Below are 14,543 nucleotides of genomic sequence, written 5' to 3' on the forward strand. Positions count from 1 at the left end.
TGACTGCAGACTGTATGTTTTGGGTCTTGAGGAGTAGGTTTCAGCTGGATACTGATCCGGAAAATAATAATAAATAGCAATGGATATCAGCAATCAGCGAGATGTTACCTGTGGTCACTGGAGGTAAGGGCCGCTTTACATGGGATAACTATCGGTCTCCCCAAAAAATTGCTGAAATTAGCGATTTTTAGTGATAGTTGTCTCGTATAAACAGGGACCCAACACGGTAGGGAGCAAGAAATCACTTAATAGTTGGTAGTCCTTTTTTTCCCAGCTCATTGAAACTAAATGACTAGTGAGCAGCTCTTCTCGGTGTAAACAGGTAGTTGCTCATTTTTGTACAACTGTCTGTTCACAGTGAATGGATGCGGGCGGCTAGAAGAGATCTCCATGCGCTCCACCTCCAGTCACCGAACAATTGTCATTGGGACAGCTGAACTTTTGCGCCCGGGTCCCTGAGCCCTTAGCTACACCCCCGTATAAGAGTGATGCAACTTCTTTCTCTGCTCCCTCCAATACAACCCAGTTGATGTTCTCTGCCGGTATATAAGCTTCTACACCAGCAGTAATATATCTTCTGTAGAATATCTGTCCCTAACAACAGGCCATGAGTTACATAGACATATAAACGTGATGCAGCTTCTCTGTCCTGTTGCTCAACTGTTAGATGGCCGCTGGTTACGCTGTGCCTATGTTATACATGGCTAGGTCATGTGATGCAAGCGTCCAATAAAACTACTGCCCATATTCAACATGGAGGACACATTTGTGGCCATCATCGTGGCACCCTGGCTGCTGATTGGCTGCACGCTGATCTCTGCAGCAGGCATTATGGGAAATTCAATTTTCCCACGATTTTTGCCAAAAATGAGCTTGGACTAACCAAATTCGATTTGGCAAAAATCAGGACCATTTTATCGTTCAGCCGATCAAGACGAGCAGCACTGATCGTTACTGTGTGGGGGGCACAGGTGGGGCTGGGTGGGATTACGGGCTGTATTTGCGGGTCTGGTCCCTCTTTTCATGCTTTGAATGTTGATAGGTGTGAAGTAAAGAAGCACCTGAGATCTTGATCTTCTTCACCGTCTTGTTGGTGTTGTTGGTCACGTGGACGTTGACGTTGATGGGCTCTCCGTGGTAATAAATCTGAAAAACAGCCAAATCAATAAAATGTGCCGACAAGTGACATCCACAAGGCACACAAAGGGTCAATTACAGGGTTGTCAATAAGGGGTGCAGTTCTCAGTCTAGTCTGTAGATGGCACTAGAGACTTAAACAACTGCGTATCTCCTGCTTGGCGCGGAGCGATCACCAGGTCAGCCGAGCTGCTTATGTCTTTGGACCCAAGAGAACCACAAGGTCATATTGTGAGCTGCACCCGATCATCATCACCCGTCGGTTGGCTGTCCGATCTTGTGTAAACGAACACGAATAGTATATGCAGCTTCGTAGGCTATAACGGGGTCGTGTGCTGCTCGTGGAATACAATCCGTGTCAAAATCTGTGTGTTTTATGCGTATTTCCCACGGATTCACACCAAAATCTGCAATGGGTTTTCCGCCATGAAAATTCCACAACTTTAATAATTTAACCCAACCAAGTGAGAGGGGGAGCCAGCGAGCAGCCAGCGGCCAATCCAAGGGGGCAGCAGACTGAGGTCATAACAAGCAGAGATCTACCTGTTTACCCGAACACCCAAATAGGTCGCCTGGTCTACCCATCGCAGTGGAGCAGGCAGCCGAAAGAGGAGTCTTATCCCAATTAATCGTTATCCACAGTAGCTCATCCAAGCAAACGAGCCTGGAGGTATGGAAGTTGTGTGGACAGAGTGTTAAGGCAGCAGAAATACAGTCCTAAGCTCTCGCTCACGACCTGAAGGTTGCGAGTTCAATCACTGCATGGTTTAGGTAGCCGGCTCAAGGGTGACTCAGCCTTCCATCCTTCTGAGGTCGGTAAAATGAGAACCCAGCTTGGTGGGGGGTAATAAGTAATAATTACCTGAAAGCGTGGCGGAATAAGGTGGCGCTATACAAAGAACAAGTTTTATTATTTTTTGTTTTAAATTAGTTAAATTAATTAGTTTAAATTACAAAAAAGTAATCAAAGTGGTATCAATAAAAACTGCAGCTCATCACACAGAAAACAACCCCTCAGAGAGCTCCGTCCATGGGGGGAAAAAATGTAGGAACTTTAAATGCAGCAATCCAAGAAAAAAGAAAAAGGGGGTTTTATTGTGCAAAAGTAGAAAAACCGAAAACAAATTATAATTTTGGTATTGTCATAATTGTACCAACCTGCAGAAAAAAATGCAGTGTGTCATTTATGCTGCATGATTAAGGGTGGCTTCAGACGAGCGTCTATTTTGTGTGTAACATATCAGCCCTTCCCTGAAAAAGAAACATTTTAGTGTAAAATGAAAATATACTTACCTGTCCGCCGCTGCCGTGTCTTCCGCCGGGATGAAGAACACATCTACTGCATGCGGCAGATGTGTCCTTCATCCCCACTAGTAAAAAGAATTCCCTGCTGCTACATCTGCCACATCTGTGACAGATGCAGCCGAGGAATTCTTCAATTCTCTACCTCAGCTGTCACACATGTCAGCTGTGGTAGAGGATTCTGCTGCCGGCAACCCCTTCAATTGATTTCAGGGAAGGGCTTTAAATATAAGCCCTTCCCTGAAAATCAAGTAAAAGTGGTTTATAAAACAAAAAAAATAGATACTCACCTTGCTTCAGCTGCCGGGGCTCAGCCCATCTTCTCCTGCTGTCCCCTGCACTGTGGTGCTGATCTATCAGCAGCCGGGGATTTAAAATCCCCGCCTGCTGAAAGAGCTGAATGTGATTGGCTGAGGTGCTCAGCCAATCACAGGCAGCTCTTGCCGAATGAATGACGGGGTGCCAGCAGCAGAATCCTCTACCGCAGCTGACATGTGTGACAGCTGCGGTAGAGAATTAAAGAATTCCTCTGCTGCATCTGTCACAGATGTGGTAGATGTAACAGCAGGGAATTCTTTTTACTAGCGGGGATGAAGGAAACATCTGCCGCATGCAAATGTATTCTTCCTCCCCGCGGGGGTCACGGCTCCATTGAAAACACTGTACGGACCTGCATTCATGCGTGTTTTTGCATGTATATGGGTGCGCACCTATGTACGCATCTATGTATGCACAAAAACACGCTCGCGTAAAACCGCCCTAACGCTGTAAAAAAGAAGTGCAAAAAACAACGGCAGAATGTTTCTCCCCGTCCTCCAAAAAGTGTTATAAATGTTCTGCAACACATTATATGTAACCAGAAAACAGTATGAATAAAAGCTGCAGCTCGCCGGGCGACAAACAAGCCTCATCCGGCCGCGTCAAGGGAAAAATGGAAACAATTCTCTCTTTTGAAAAGTGGAGATGAAAATCCCCCAAAAATCCCTGTGTCCTTAGGACCAACATAGGCGCGTCACTAAGGGGTTAAACAGCGGTGCTAATGGTTATCATTACAAGCAGTTTCTCCATGAAAAACTTTACACCCAAGAAGCCCGACGAGGGAAGTCCCAGAAATACAACCACGACCCAATCATAAACCATAGATACAGCAGCTCCTCCGGCCAACCCGACCCAAAGTGGAAGAAGAATCTCTCCTCCAGGCGCTTACCTTCAGAAAGCACATGGGGTCGGCCCAGCAGACTCACTAAACCTTTACTGATTAAATCCTTTTCACATGTAGCGAAAAAAAATGTATCCTTCGCCCCCCGGCAGGCCTATATGCCTAATATTACACCCCCCGCAGACAGTTCACCAGGTCCTCCAGCTTTTTCGGTTGTGAGTCTACCTGAGCCCTAAGCGGTGCTGCGGCATCTTCCAGGTCAGAGTAGCTCCGCAGAGCCTGGACATCCGCACTCAGCAGACTGACGGCCAACTGCTATGATAGTCGGACTAGCCACAGGAGGTGTGGATGCTGCAACCGATTCAGCAGGAGGGCACTGAGGGGCTGGTAGCCCGCCATAACTCCAGGTATTTATTAGTAATCCTGGTCTGTTTTGCTGGGGCTACCAGGGAACCAACGAGGAAGGTGCAAGTATGATAACAGCAAGCTGGACTTCAGATAATACCATAGAGGACTTCACAGAAAAAGTTCAGTAGTTGCATCACTAAGACAGTCCCATGTGGTCAAGATGTGAGTAGCCAGACTGCAGAAAGCCATAGGAGCCACAGCGGCCGTCCCGTGGTTCATTAGTTGACAGGCAGCATATGAGGAAGAGTTCATAAAGTAGATGTCATATAGTTCATACACATTAGACACTTGTCCCCCCATAAAGGTAATGACATATAGGCAGGTAAAATGGTAAGCAGGCCCTAGGAAAGGGGTCCTCAAAAATTAGAGCAGAGTCCTCATTTATAGCAGTATGGCATATTTACTTATACCGGTGTTTTGTACAAAGGTCTAAGAAATGTCTGCGCCCATGAAGTATGACAAATCTACTAGCAAGCCTCTTATTGTAGGGTAAATTATAGTAAGTGTGACAGGTTGTCACCAGCCACACCCCCTAATGCCAAGCCCCTCCCACTTAAAGGAAAGGCAGTGGGTCTGGAAAAAAATCCAAAAAGTCCCAATTTTGGTGACTTTTCTGCACCAGAATGCTGGCACAGAATGTTTATTACTGTATGTCACAATATATGGACTGACTTCAGAAATTCTGATAATCCCATATAAACCGAGCAGAAAGAAGGAATCATAATGATTGTGCGTCACAACTGTCTATAAACCTGCAACAATGTGGAATATTGTAGCGTTAGTCACCTCTTTATCTAATGATGCTTCCAGGTGGAGTGGTTTATCCGACATCAGAAATTGTCGCGTGGTCTCGGCCATCGGTTGGGGTCCCGGCCTCTCTGGAGCATACTGCACTTTTCTGATTACTAACCGCACTGAATTCCTGAGCAAATACAGAAATAATCATGATAGATAGATAGATAGATAGATAGATAGATAGATAGATAGATAGATAGATAGATAGATATGATATAGATAGGAGATAGATAGATAAATATGAGATAGATAGATATGAGATAGATAGATAGATAGGAGATAGATAGATAGATATGAGATAGATAGATATGAGATAGATAGATAGATAGATAGATAGATATGAGATAGATATGATAGATAGATAGATAGATAGATAGATAGATAGATAGATAGATAGATAGATAGATATGAGATAGATATGATATATAGATAGATAGATATGAGATAGACAGATAGATATGAGATAGATAGATAGATAGATAGATAGATAGATAGGAGATAGATAGATAGATAGATAGATAGATAGATAGATAGATAGATAGATAGATAGATAGGAGATAGATAGATAGATATTAGATAGATAGATAAATAGATAGATATGAGATAGATAGATATGAGATAGATAGATATAAGGCAGATAGATAAATAGATATAAGACAGACAAATAGATAGATAGATAGATAGATATGAGGTAGATAGATAAATATGAGATAGATATGACAGATAGATAGGTGGATAGAAGAAAATGAGATAGATAGATATGAGATAGATAGACAGATAGATAGATAGATAGATAGATAGGAGATAGATAGGAGATAGATAGATAGATAGATAGATGTGAGATAGATAGATAGATGTGAGATAGATAGATAGATAGATAGATAGATAGATAGATAGATAGATAGATAGATAGATATGAGATAGATGGATAGATAGATAGGAGATAGATATGAGATAGATAGATAGATAGATAGGAGATAGATAGATATGAGATCGATAGATAGATAGATAGATAGATAGATAGATAGATATGAGATAGATAGATAAATAGATATAAGACAGACAGATAAATAGATGGATAGATAGATATGAGATAGATAGATAGATATGAGATAGATAGATAGATAGATAGATAGATAGATAGATAGATAGATAGATAGATAGAAAGATAGATAAATAGATAGATAGATAGATAGATAGGAGATAGATAGATATGAGATAGATAGATATAAGGCAGATAGATAAATAGATATAAGACAGATAGATAGATAGATAGATAGATAGATAGATAGATCAGGTTGTGTGATCTTTGTAGATAATAATACAGTCAGATCAGTTTTGTACCTTTTATGGATCTTCTCTTCCAGGGTTTCAGCACAGAACGCCTTCACCTCATAGTCCACCCCGCAGGCCTGAGAGATGGAGAGGGATAAAAAGACAATGACCTTCATTACCACAACCGCTGTACAATGATCTTCATTATTACCACTACTCTACCATCATCTTCATCACTACCACCATTCTACCAATGTCATCACCGCCACTCTACAATGATCTCCATCACCACTACTTTACAATGACCTCCATCACCACCAGCGCTCTACAATTACCTCCATCACCACCACCACCATTTTACAATGACCTCCATCACCACCACCACCACTCTACAATGACCTCCATCACCACCACCACCACTCTACAATGACCTCCATCACCACCACCACTCTACAATGACCTCCATCACCACCACCACTCTACAATGATCTCCATCACCACCACTTTACAATGACCTCCATCACCACCACCGCTTTACAATGACCTCCATCACCACCACCACCACTCTACAATGACCTTCATTACCACCACCGCTCTACAATGACCTCCATCACCACCAGCGCTCTACAATTACCTCCATCACCACCACCACCATTTTACAATGACCTCCATCACCACCACCACCACTCTACAATGACCTCCATCACCACCACCACCACTCTACAATGACCTCCATCACCACCACCACTCTACAATGACCTCCATCACCACCACCACTCTACAATGATCTCCATCACCACCACTTTACAATGACCTCCATCACCACCACCGCTTTACAATGACCTCCATCACCACCACCACCACTCTACAATGACCTTCATTACCACCACCGCTCTACAATGACCTCCATCACCACCACCACCACTCTACAATGACCTTCAATACCACCACCGCTCTACAATGACCTCCATCACCACCACCACCACCACTCTACAATGACCTCCATCACCACCACCGCTCTACAATGACCTCCATCACCACCATCACCACTCTACAATGACCTTCATTACCACCACCACCACTCTACAATGACCTCCATCACCACCACCACCACTCTACAATGACCTCCATCACCACCACCGCTCTACAATGACCTCCATCACCACCATCACCACTCTACAATGACCTTCATTACCACCACCACCACTCCACAATGACCTCCATCACCACCACCACCCCTCTACAATGACCTTCATTACCACCACCACTCTACAATGACCTTCATTACCACCACCGCTCTACAATGACCTCCATCACCACCACCAAAACCACTCTACAATGACCTCCCAGCTGTGGCCACGAACCTTCCCTGTGTCTTCGGGTCCAGGCTGAAGAGTAACAGAACAAGGGAGATTTGGAGGAATCTGGAAAACAAGAAAAGAAGAGTTTACGATTCCTACTGTACATTATCTGGTTATTACAGGTCATCCTGAAGATGTAACAACATTCCCACAGGGCGGTCAGTGACACGTGATGCTCTGATGGATCCAAAAAAAGTTTGGTATTTGCATTTCCAACAGTCATATTTTTTTATATGTTTAGGTCACCGTAACTGGGTGCAGCCTTGTTTTTATATCAGTTGTAGTATTTTAAGGCACCACTATTTTTGTGCTTTTTGTGTGTATGTTTTTTTTTCATCCTACTTTTTATACCTCTTAAGAGCAGGGAGGCTTTCTGCCTCTTACACGTCAATATACTGTGTTGAGAAAAGTATTGGCCCCCCAGCAGTCCAGTGCGGTTAGGTGATGTGTAGCATCAGGTATAAAGCAGAGGATCACACAGGAGATCCCAGTACAGAAACCATCAGATGTTACCGGGTGTAGAGCTGACAACGGGGTCCGGTGGGGGCAAGTCACCAGGTGTAGAGCTGACAACGGGGTCTGGTGGGGGGATGTCACCAGGTGTAGAGCTGACAACGGGGTCTGGTAGTGGGATTTCACCAGGTGTAGAGCTGACAACGATATCACCAGATGTAGAGCTGACAACAGGGTCTGGCGGGGGGATGTCACCAGGTGTAGAGGTGACAAGAGGGTCCGGTGGTGGGATGTCACTAGGTGTAGTGCTGACAGCAGGGTTTGGGGGGATGTCACCAGGTGTAGTGCTGACAGCGGGGTCTGGGGTGGATGTCACCAGGTGTAGTGCTGACAGCGGGGTTTGGTGGGGGGATGTCACCGGGTGTAGAGCCAACAATGGGGTCTGGTGGTGGGATGTCACCAGGTGTAGAGCTGACAACAGGGTCTGGTGGGGGGATGTCACCAGGTATAGTGCTGACAGCGGGGTCTGGTGGGGGGATGTCACCAGGTGTTGAGCTGACAACAGGGTCAGGTGGGGGGATGTCACCAGGTATAGTGCTGACAGCGGGGTCTGGTGGTGGGATGTCACAGGGTAAAGAGCTGACAACGGGGTCTGGTGGGGGATGTCACCAGGTGTAAAGCTGACAACGGGGTCTGGTAGGGAATGTCACCAGGTGTAGAGCTGACAACGGGGTCTGGTAGTGGGATGTCACCAGGTGTAGAGCTGACAACGGTATCACCAGATGTAGAGCTGACAACAGGGTCTGGTGGGGGGATGTCACCTGGTGTAGAGCTAACAATGGGGTCTGGTGGGGGGATGTCACCAGGTGTAGAGCTGACAACGGGGTCTGTTGGTGGGATGTCACCAGGTGTTGAGCTGACAACGGGGTCTGGTGGGGGGATGTCACTAGGTGTTGAGCTGGCAACGGAGTCTGGTGGGGGGATGTCACCAGGTGTAGAGCTGACAACGGGGTCTGGTGGTGGGATGTCACCAGGTGTAGAGCTGACAACGGAATCTGGTGGAGGGATGTCACCAGGTGTAGAGCTGACAACAGGGTCTGGCAGTGTGATGTCACCAGGTGTAGAGCTGACAACAGGGTCTGGCAGTGTGATGTCACCAGGTGTAGAGCTGACAACAAGGTCTGGTTGGGGGGATGTCCCCAGTTATAGAGCTGAAAACGGGTTCAGGTGGGGGAATGTGTCACAAGGTGTAGAGCTGACAACGGGGTCTGGCGGTGGGATGTCACAAACCAATCAGTATGTACATCACAGCTTTTGGACCTTCCAGAGTCCACTGTTGGTCATGTCATTGGGGGATAGAAGCCATCCGGTGTGTGCGGTGCTCCCACATTCAGGGAGACCTCATAAACTGACAGAACGTGGACAACGAAGCCTTGTGGGAGCTGTGAAGACATCATACACATCGTCTGCCCTCGCTCAAGGGGTCTCACAGGCTGTTGGAACATCCATTAGCACCAGAACCTTCCGTAGGGAACGGCATGTGAAGGGTTACCATGGATGTATGGCTTCACACAACATCACAGTGAATACATAGCACCGCCTACGATGGGGCTTGGAGCAATATACTGTAAGTGAGTGGACGCTGAATCACAGTACGATTGGATGGCGGCACTTGGGTGAGGCAGTTGTCTGAAGAGCGGTTTCTACATGACTGCTTCATCTCAAAAGTTTGGAGGAGGTGTTCTGTTATGGTGTGTGTGTGGGGGAGTCTGCTAGTAAGGGCTAGGACCATTGGTTATAGTGAAGTCCACCCTCAATACCAATGGGTACAAAGACATCCCGGACAGTGTGGCATCACCTGCCCTGTGGTAATACTCTGGTACCGCTCCGTGTCTCCACCAACATCACTGACCACCATGTCATACGGCACGCAGTGTGGAGGAGCAGAACATCTGCAGACTTCATTGGCCCAAAGTCAAGATTTGAATCCCATCGAGCAGGACGAACTAGAACACCGTATCTGTGCCACCCAACACACCCATCACCCCCGCATCACTATCTGAAGCTCTCCTTGAGGAATGGAGACAAATCCTCATGACATTTCTGTGAGAATTAGATGGTAAGCGGCCGTGGAGGAGGACTGCAGTCACTGAGGCCAAAGGCGGCCAACACTGGATGGAAAAATGTGGAAAAAAATGAATTCCATCACCTTCTGTGTGCGTCCCAATACGTCTGTCAACAGAGTGTATGTGGAACTACTGCAGTGCACTCCAGGAGATGTATTGGTCACCATATACCGTAAAGCTCCAGTTGTAGAGGATACATCTCCCAGAATCCAAATCAGCAGGACAGTCTGTATACAGACACTGAACCAGCAGGAGATGCCGAAAACTGTGAGGTTGGAGACAAGAAGACTCTGGAAACATTATTACAGTAGCTGTGGGTGTGACTAGAGAAGGAAATAACAAAGAAAGGTCCAACTGCGATACCTTTTAGAATGCTCGAATGAGCTGCGGACCTGAACCTGCGGGATTTACACACGGATCTGGCCCGATTCAGCTGATCGAACCCTTAGGGGAATTTCCTGATGTAGATTCCGCACAGAATCCACATCAAGTAGTGACATGTTACTTCTTCCGTAGCACAACTCTAAAATGGCGCAAATTTCCATTAAAATCTGCAAGTAACGGGGATTTTACATCTTCAAATGAGGGGATGGAATCCGCGTCATAATTTGCGTGTAATTCATGTGGATTTTGACGCAGATTTTAAGGAGTTGTCGCCAGTTTACCTTTTATATAGATGGTAAGGAAAAATCTGCAAACACATGATAAAGTGGTACAATAATGGGAAAATAGACTTCCAATGTGTGAATGTATTATTTGCAAGGGCGGCTGCATTTTTCAGTAGAGGTGACGCTTTCAGCAGCCATTTTGAACTCCGCCATATTGGATTCAGCTCAGGTTTTTCCAATGGGAAGGGGGGTCAATTCCAGTCAAGATTGATATCACATGACCCTCATTCCAATTTGAAAAACCTGAGCTGAATTCAATTTGGCAAAGTTCAAAATGGCCGCCAAAAACATCTCCACCACCAAAAAGTGCAGGGTAGCAATGTTTTAGAATAAAGCATTTTTTTATAAATAATGTGCAGCCCCTTAAAATTTGTTTTCTGTGATTTTGAAGAAAATTTGAAATTCTTATAAATTAAAAAAAAAGTAAATGAGGACAATTTTTAAACCACAGAAGGAGATATGAAGGGTCCTCTCTCCTACCTCGAAGGTGAATGGGTAGGCGTGCTCACCCAACTTCTTAATCAAACGTTCCTGGAGTCTCGTCAGCGGCTTCTTCTCTTCTGGGACGGGTGGGAAAGCTTGAATGTTGGCCACAAAAAGATCCTTCCGAAATGTCAACCCCAGAACATCAAGGTCCTCGCGTCCATAACGAAAAGCACAAGTCAACGTCACAAACACTGGAGGGACAAGAAAGACAAAGCCTGGCTGTAATTAAACGCTGGCAGGATCTGAAGGCTGACAAGACGCCAGCGGCGTGACTGCTTCATTATCCGGATCACGCGCTCGGCTCTCGTATGTGGAGACAAAAACAGATCATTTTCCGCTCTCTAGTTTTTGAGAGATGTGGTTATAATAGAGAGGACTGAAGCTCCGAGTCTTGGAGCTTGGATCCACTCCTCCTCCCCGACTGTAAAGTCATTTAATTGAAGACTAATTTCTGGCGGGTCAAAAAATTGGTTTAAAAAATTAATTTCTAGAGTGAAAAATGACCAAGAATTCTCTAGAAAGATGTCGAATCTTACGGGTTTATTGTTTCTATCAGAGCCAAGAGGTTATGTGATGTCACACAGTATATGCGGACCCTCTAGTTAAGGAAGCCCACAGAGGCCTCCATTCTGGGCCGCCATCAGCACCTGGCAAACCCGAGCAGATGCCGGGGCGCAAGCGGCCGGGGGAGCCCACTCTTCTTTAAAATGTAGACACGCCTAACTATGACAACGGCACAGCAGGAAGCTCAGTGCTTCCTGGTCCGCCACCCAATAGCTTCTCTGTCATGAAGGCGGCATGATGATGTCAATGCGTCGTTATGCACGATCCTGGTCAGATGAGGTCAAGGTAGAAAATGGAGAATGCCGAGTGAGCGTGATGGAGGGGAGTGAGTTTATTCATTAGTTTTATTGCTGGGGCCTATAGATGACTCGGGAGGGGTCACAGTAATGCCTTACTAATTATTAAGGGGACACATTGGGGCCTAGGTATGACCCAGAAGGCACAGTGGGGCCTATAAATGACTAAGGGGGCATAGTGGGGCCTATAAATGACTTGGAGGCCCAGTGGGGCTTGTAAATGACTCAGGAGGTACAGCAGGGAATATAAATAACTCTGGGGCACAGTAGGGGCTTACTAATTAATCAGCAGATACAGTGCAGCCTATCAATGACTCAGGGGGCACAGTGAGGCTTTTCTTATTAATTCAAAGCCAGGAATAGTTCTGAGGCCATTACAACTCCAATCTAACTTCTGCATCTCTCACTTCCAGTAAGCCCAGTAATTCACAAGTACTGTGGGGATTCATTACAGAGTAACCTCTAGGCTAATAGAGAAGAGCATTGAAGAAAAGTGTATGTTATTTCAAGCTTACTGCTTTCAACGTGTTCATCACTGTCAGAACTGCTATAACTTCTGTATTACTGACCTACTGTGGAAACGTAATTCTGTTTATTGAAAAGCTTAAGTAAAACTGGGTACTCCTAGTTTACCACAAAAAGCTTACTAGACTCGTTTCAAATTATTCTACCACCGTCTACTAGAGTTCAGATTGGAGTACTGACGTCACGTGACAAACCACCGTTCAATTTACCCTCGCTCTTGTATTTTATTTCTGCCATTGTGTGACAACAAAGTAGAGCACCATTGCTACCACTCTCAGGAAAGATTGCAGAGCCATCCATGACAATCATCTTGCAATCCTCGTGGTCTCCCCCACTTTGGCGCGCTCTTCTCGGCCATTGCAGTGCTAGTTTACAAAGACTGGATCTGGAGCTATGGGTGGTTAGAAGTGCTGCTGTGCAGGCAAAAGTCAAATCACCTTCTGCCCCCTTGGTATTATGACCAGCATGGGTCCTGTAGGGGGTTGTGCAAGATTAGAAAAACTGAAACAGATGGATAGTAGACGCCCCCTTGGGACCTGATCTTATCATTTCTGCTGTTCACAATGTATCTGTGGCTGGAGACCACTGAGAGGACATCATGTACATTACCTTTCCGTTCCTTCAAGTATTCAGGATCCACCAAAACGACCCCATCTAGAAAGTACAAAAATGGATAGATTGATACATGATTACACACTCATTGTCAAAGAACAACCCCTCCCCTAGAAGGCGTGTGTGTATATATATATACACACATACTCTCATTATCAGTAATATCCCTCACTAGGAGGAGTATATATATATATATATATATATATATATATATATATATATATATATATAGTGGCAAGTTGGGTTCACTCACTTGTGGATTGTTGTCTTTGCCTTTCAGCCGAAGTAGACATTGCGCATATACAAACACTCCAGGGTCCTGATTTTCTTTTAAAGCTGGTGCCCGCCAGAATTTATTCCACATCACAGCACAGCTAACGTATGCAAGATATAATGTTCAGGGTTCACTACCCATAAGGTCTCCAGCACTATCCCCTCACAGGGTGTCTAGAGGGCGTCCTCCTCTATCAGACTGGCGTGACGGGCCTAGACTGGTCCACATAGAACACAGGCTCCAAGTTCCTGATGACTGCTCCTACAGCCTCTGGCAAGCAGCCAGCTTTTCTCCCCTGAGCATGGTAGGATCTGATCCCTTTATCCAGTCCCTGCCACACCCACAGGTATTCTCTCACTTCCAGGTATCACAATGGCTGTCTAACATATATATATGTATATATACACACACACACTCATTGCGTGTGTTATGATGATATTGATAAAGTGTCACCTCACTGTCCATATCATCTGCCCGTTCTGAATTATGGGAAAGTTGGGTGGAGTAACTCCACATTTTAATTCCCCTTCCTCCCTCACATCTGCCGAGGTCTTTGATATGCATTTGGCCTCAGGAAGTCTTTGATCATGATGGTGATAAAGTTAGCCAGGGTCAGGGGGATATTAATTAATTCCTCTGCCAGCGAGGTTTGACACCTCTGATATTTCTCACAGACATCCTGGCTCCAAGATTTAAATCAGAAGACAATCTCATAATAGGGATTATTGGTCGTGTGAAGGTCCTGGCCAGATAAGAATCCTATTTTAGGAATCAGGAGGGCCAGCTGATGAAAACGCATCCACACACATTGAGGTGTGAGCCTCAGAACACCCCCAAATGGCGTATCTGAATACTTAGGTATGATATCCATGTCATGCTTGGTATTGCTGAGTCATATATTTTCCTGAACGGAGGATATCCTGCAGAGTTATGGCAAAAATAGGGAATTATGATTTTTCACAGGTACCTACTCCTCTACCCCCACCTCTCCCTGAATGACCTCAGAGAGGGCAAGGGGAGGTGTGTTCTGGGAATACCTTTAAGAACCAGGGGTCACAGGGACCGAGGGTCAGACCTTTTGGAGGTACACCACAGTGTATGG

General features: G+C 45.4%; 1 protein-coding gene across 2 annotated transcripts in view; it reads right to left on the reverse strand.

Moving 5' to 3' along the window:
* Positions 1 to 14,543, reverse strand: part of LOC136590526 (beta-arrestin-1) — a 224,088-nt gene that overhangs the window by 47,721 nt on the left and 161,824 nt on the right. For both annotated transcript variants that reach the window (XM_066588379.1, XM_066588380.1), the window contains exons 4-9: positions 13,165 to 13,209; positions 11,165 to 11,361; positions 7,441 to 7,500; positions 6,146 to 6,213; positions 4,793 to 4,928; positions 1,062 to 1,146 (exon numbers count right to left, since the gene is read on the reverse strand). In XM_066588379.1, the coding sequence (XP_066444476.1) occupies positions 1,062 to 1,146; positions 4,793 to 4,928; positions 6,146 to 6,213; positions 7,441 to 7,500; positions 11,165 to 11,361; positions 13,165 to 13,209 (591 nt within the window). The remainder of the gene's footprint in view (positions 1 to 1,061; positions 1,147 to 4,792; positions 4,929 to 6,145; positions 6,214 to 7,440; positions 7,501 to 11,164; positions 11,362 to 13,164; positions 13,210 to 14,543) is intronic.

This window comes from Eleutherodactylus coqui, chromosome 1, assembly GCF_035609145.1.
Source record: "Eleutherodactylus coqui strain aEleCoq1 chromosome 1, aEleCoq1.hap1, whole genome shotgun sequence".
In the NCBI taxonomy this organism is placed as follows: Eukaryota; Metazoa; Chordata; class Amphibia; order Anura; family Eleutherodactylidae; genus Eleutherodactylus; species Eleutherodactylus coqui.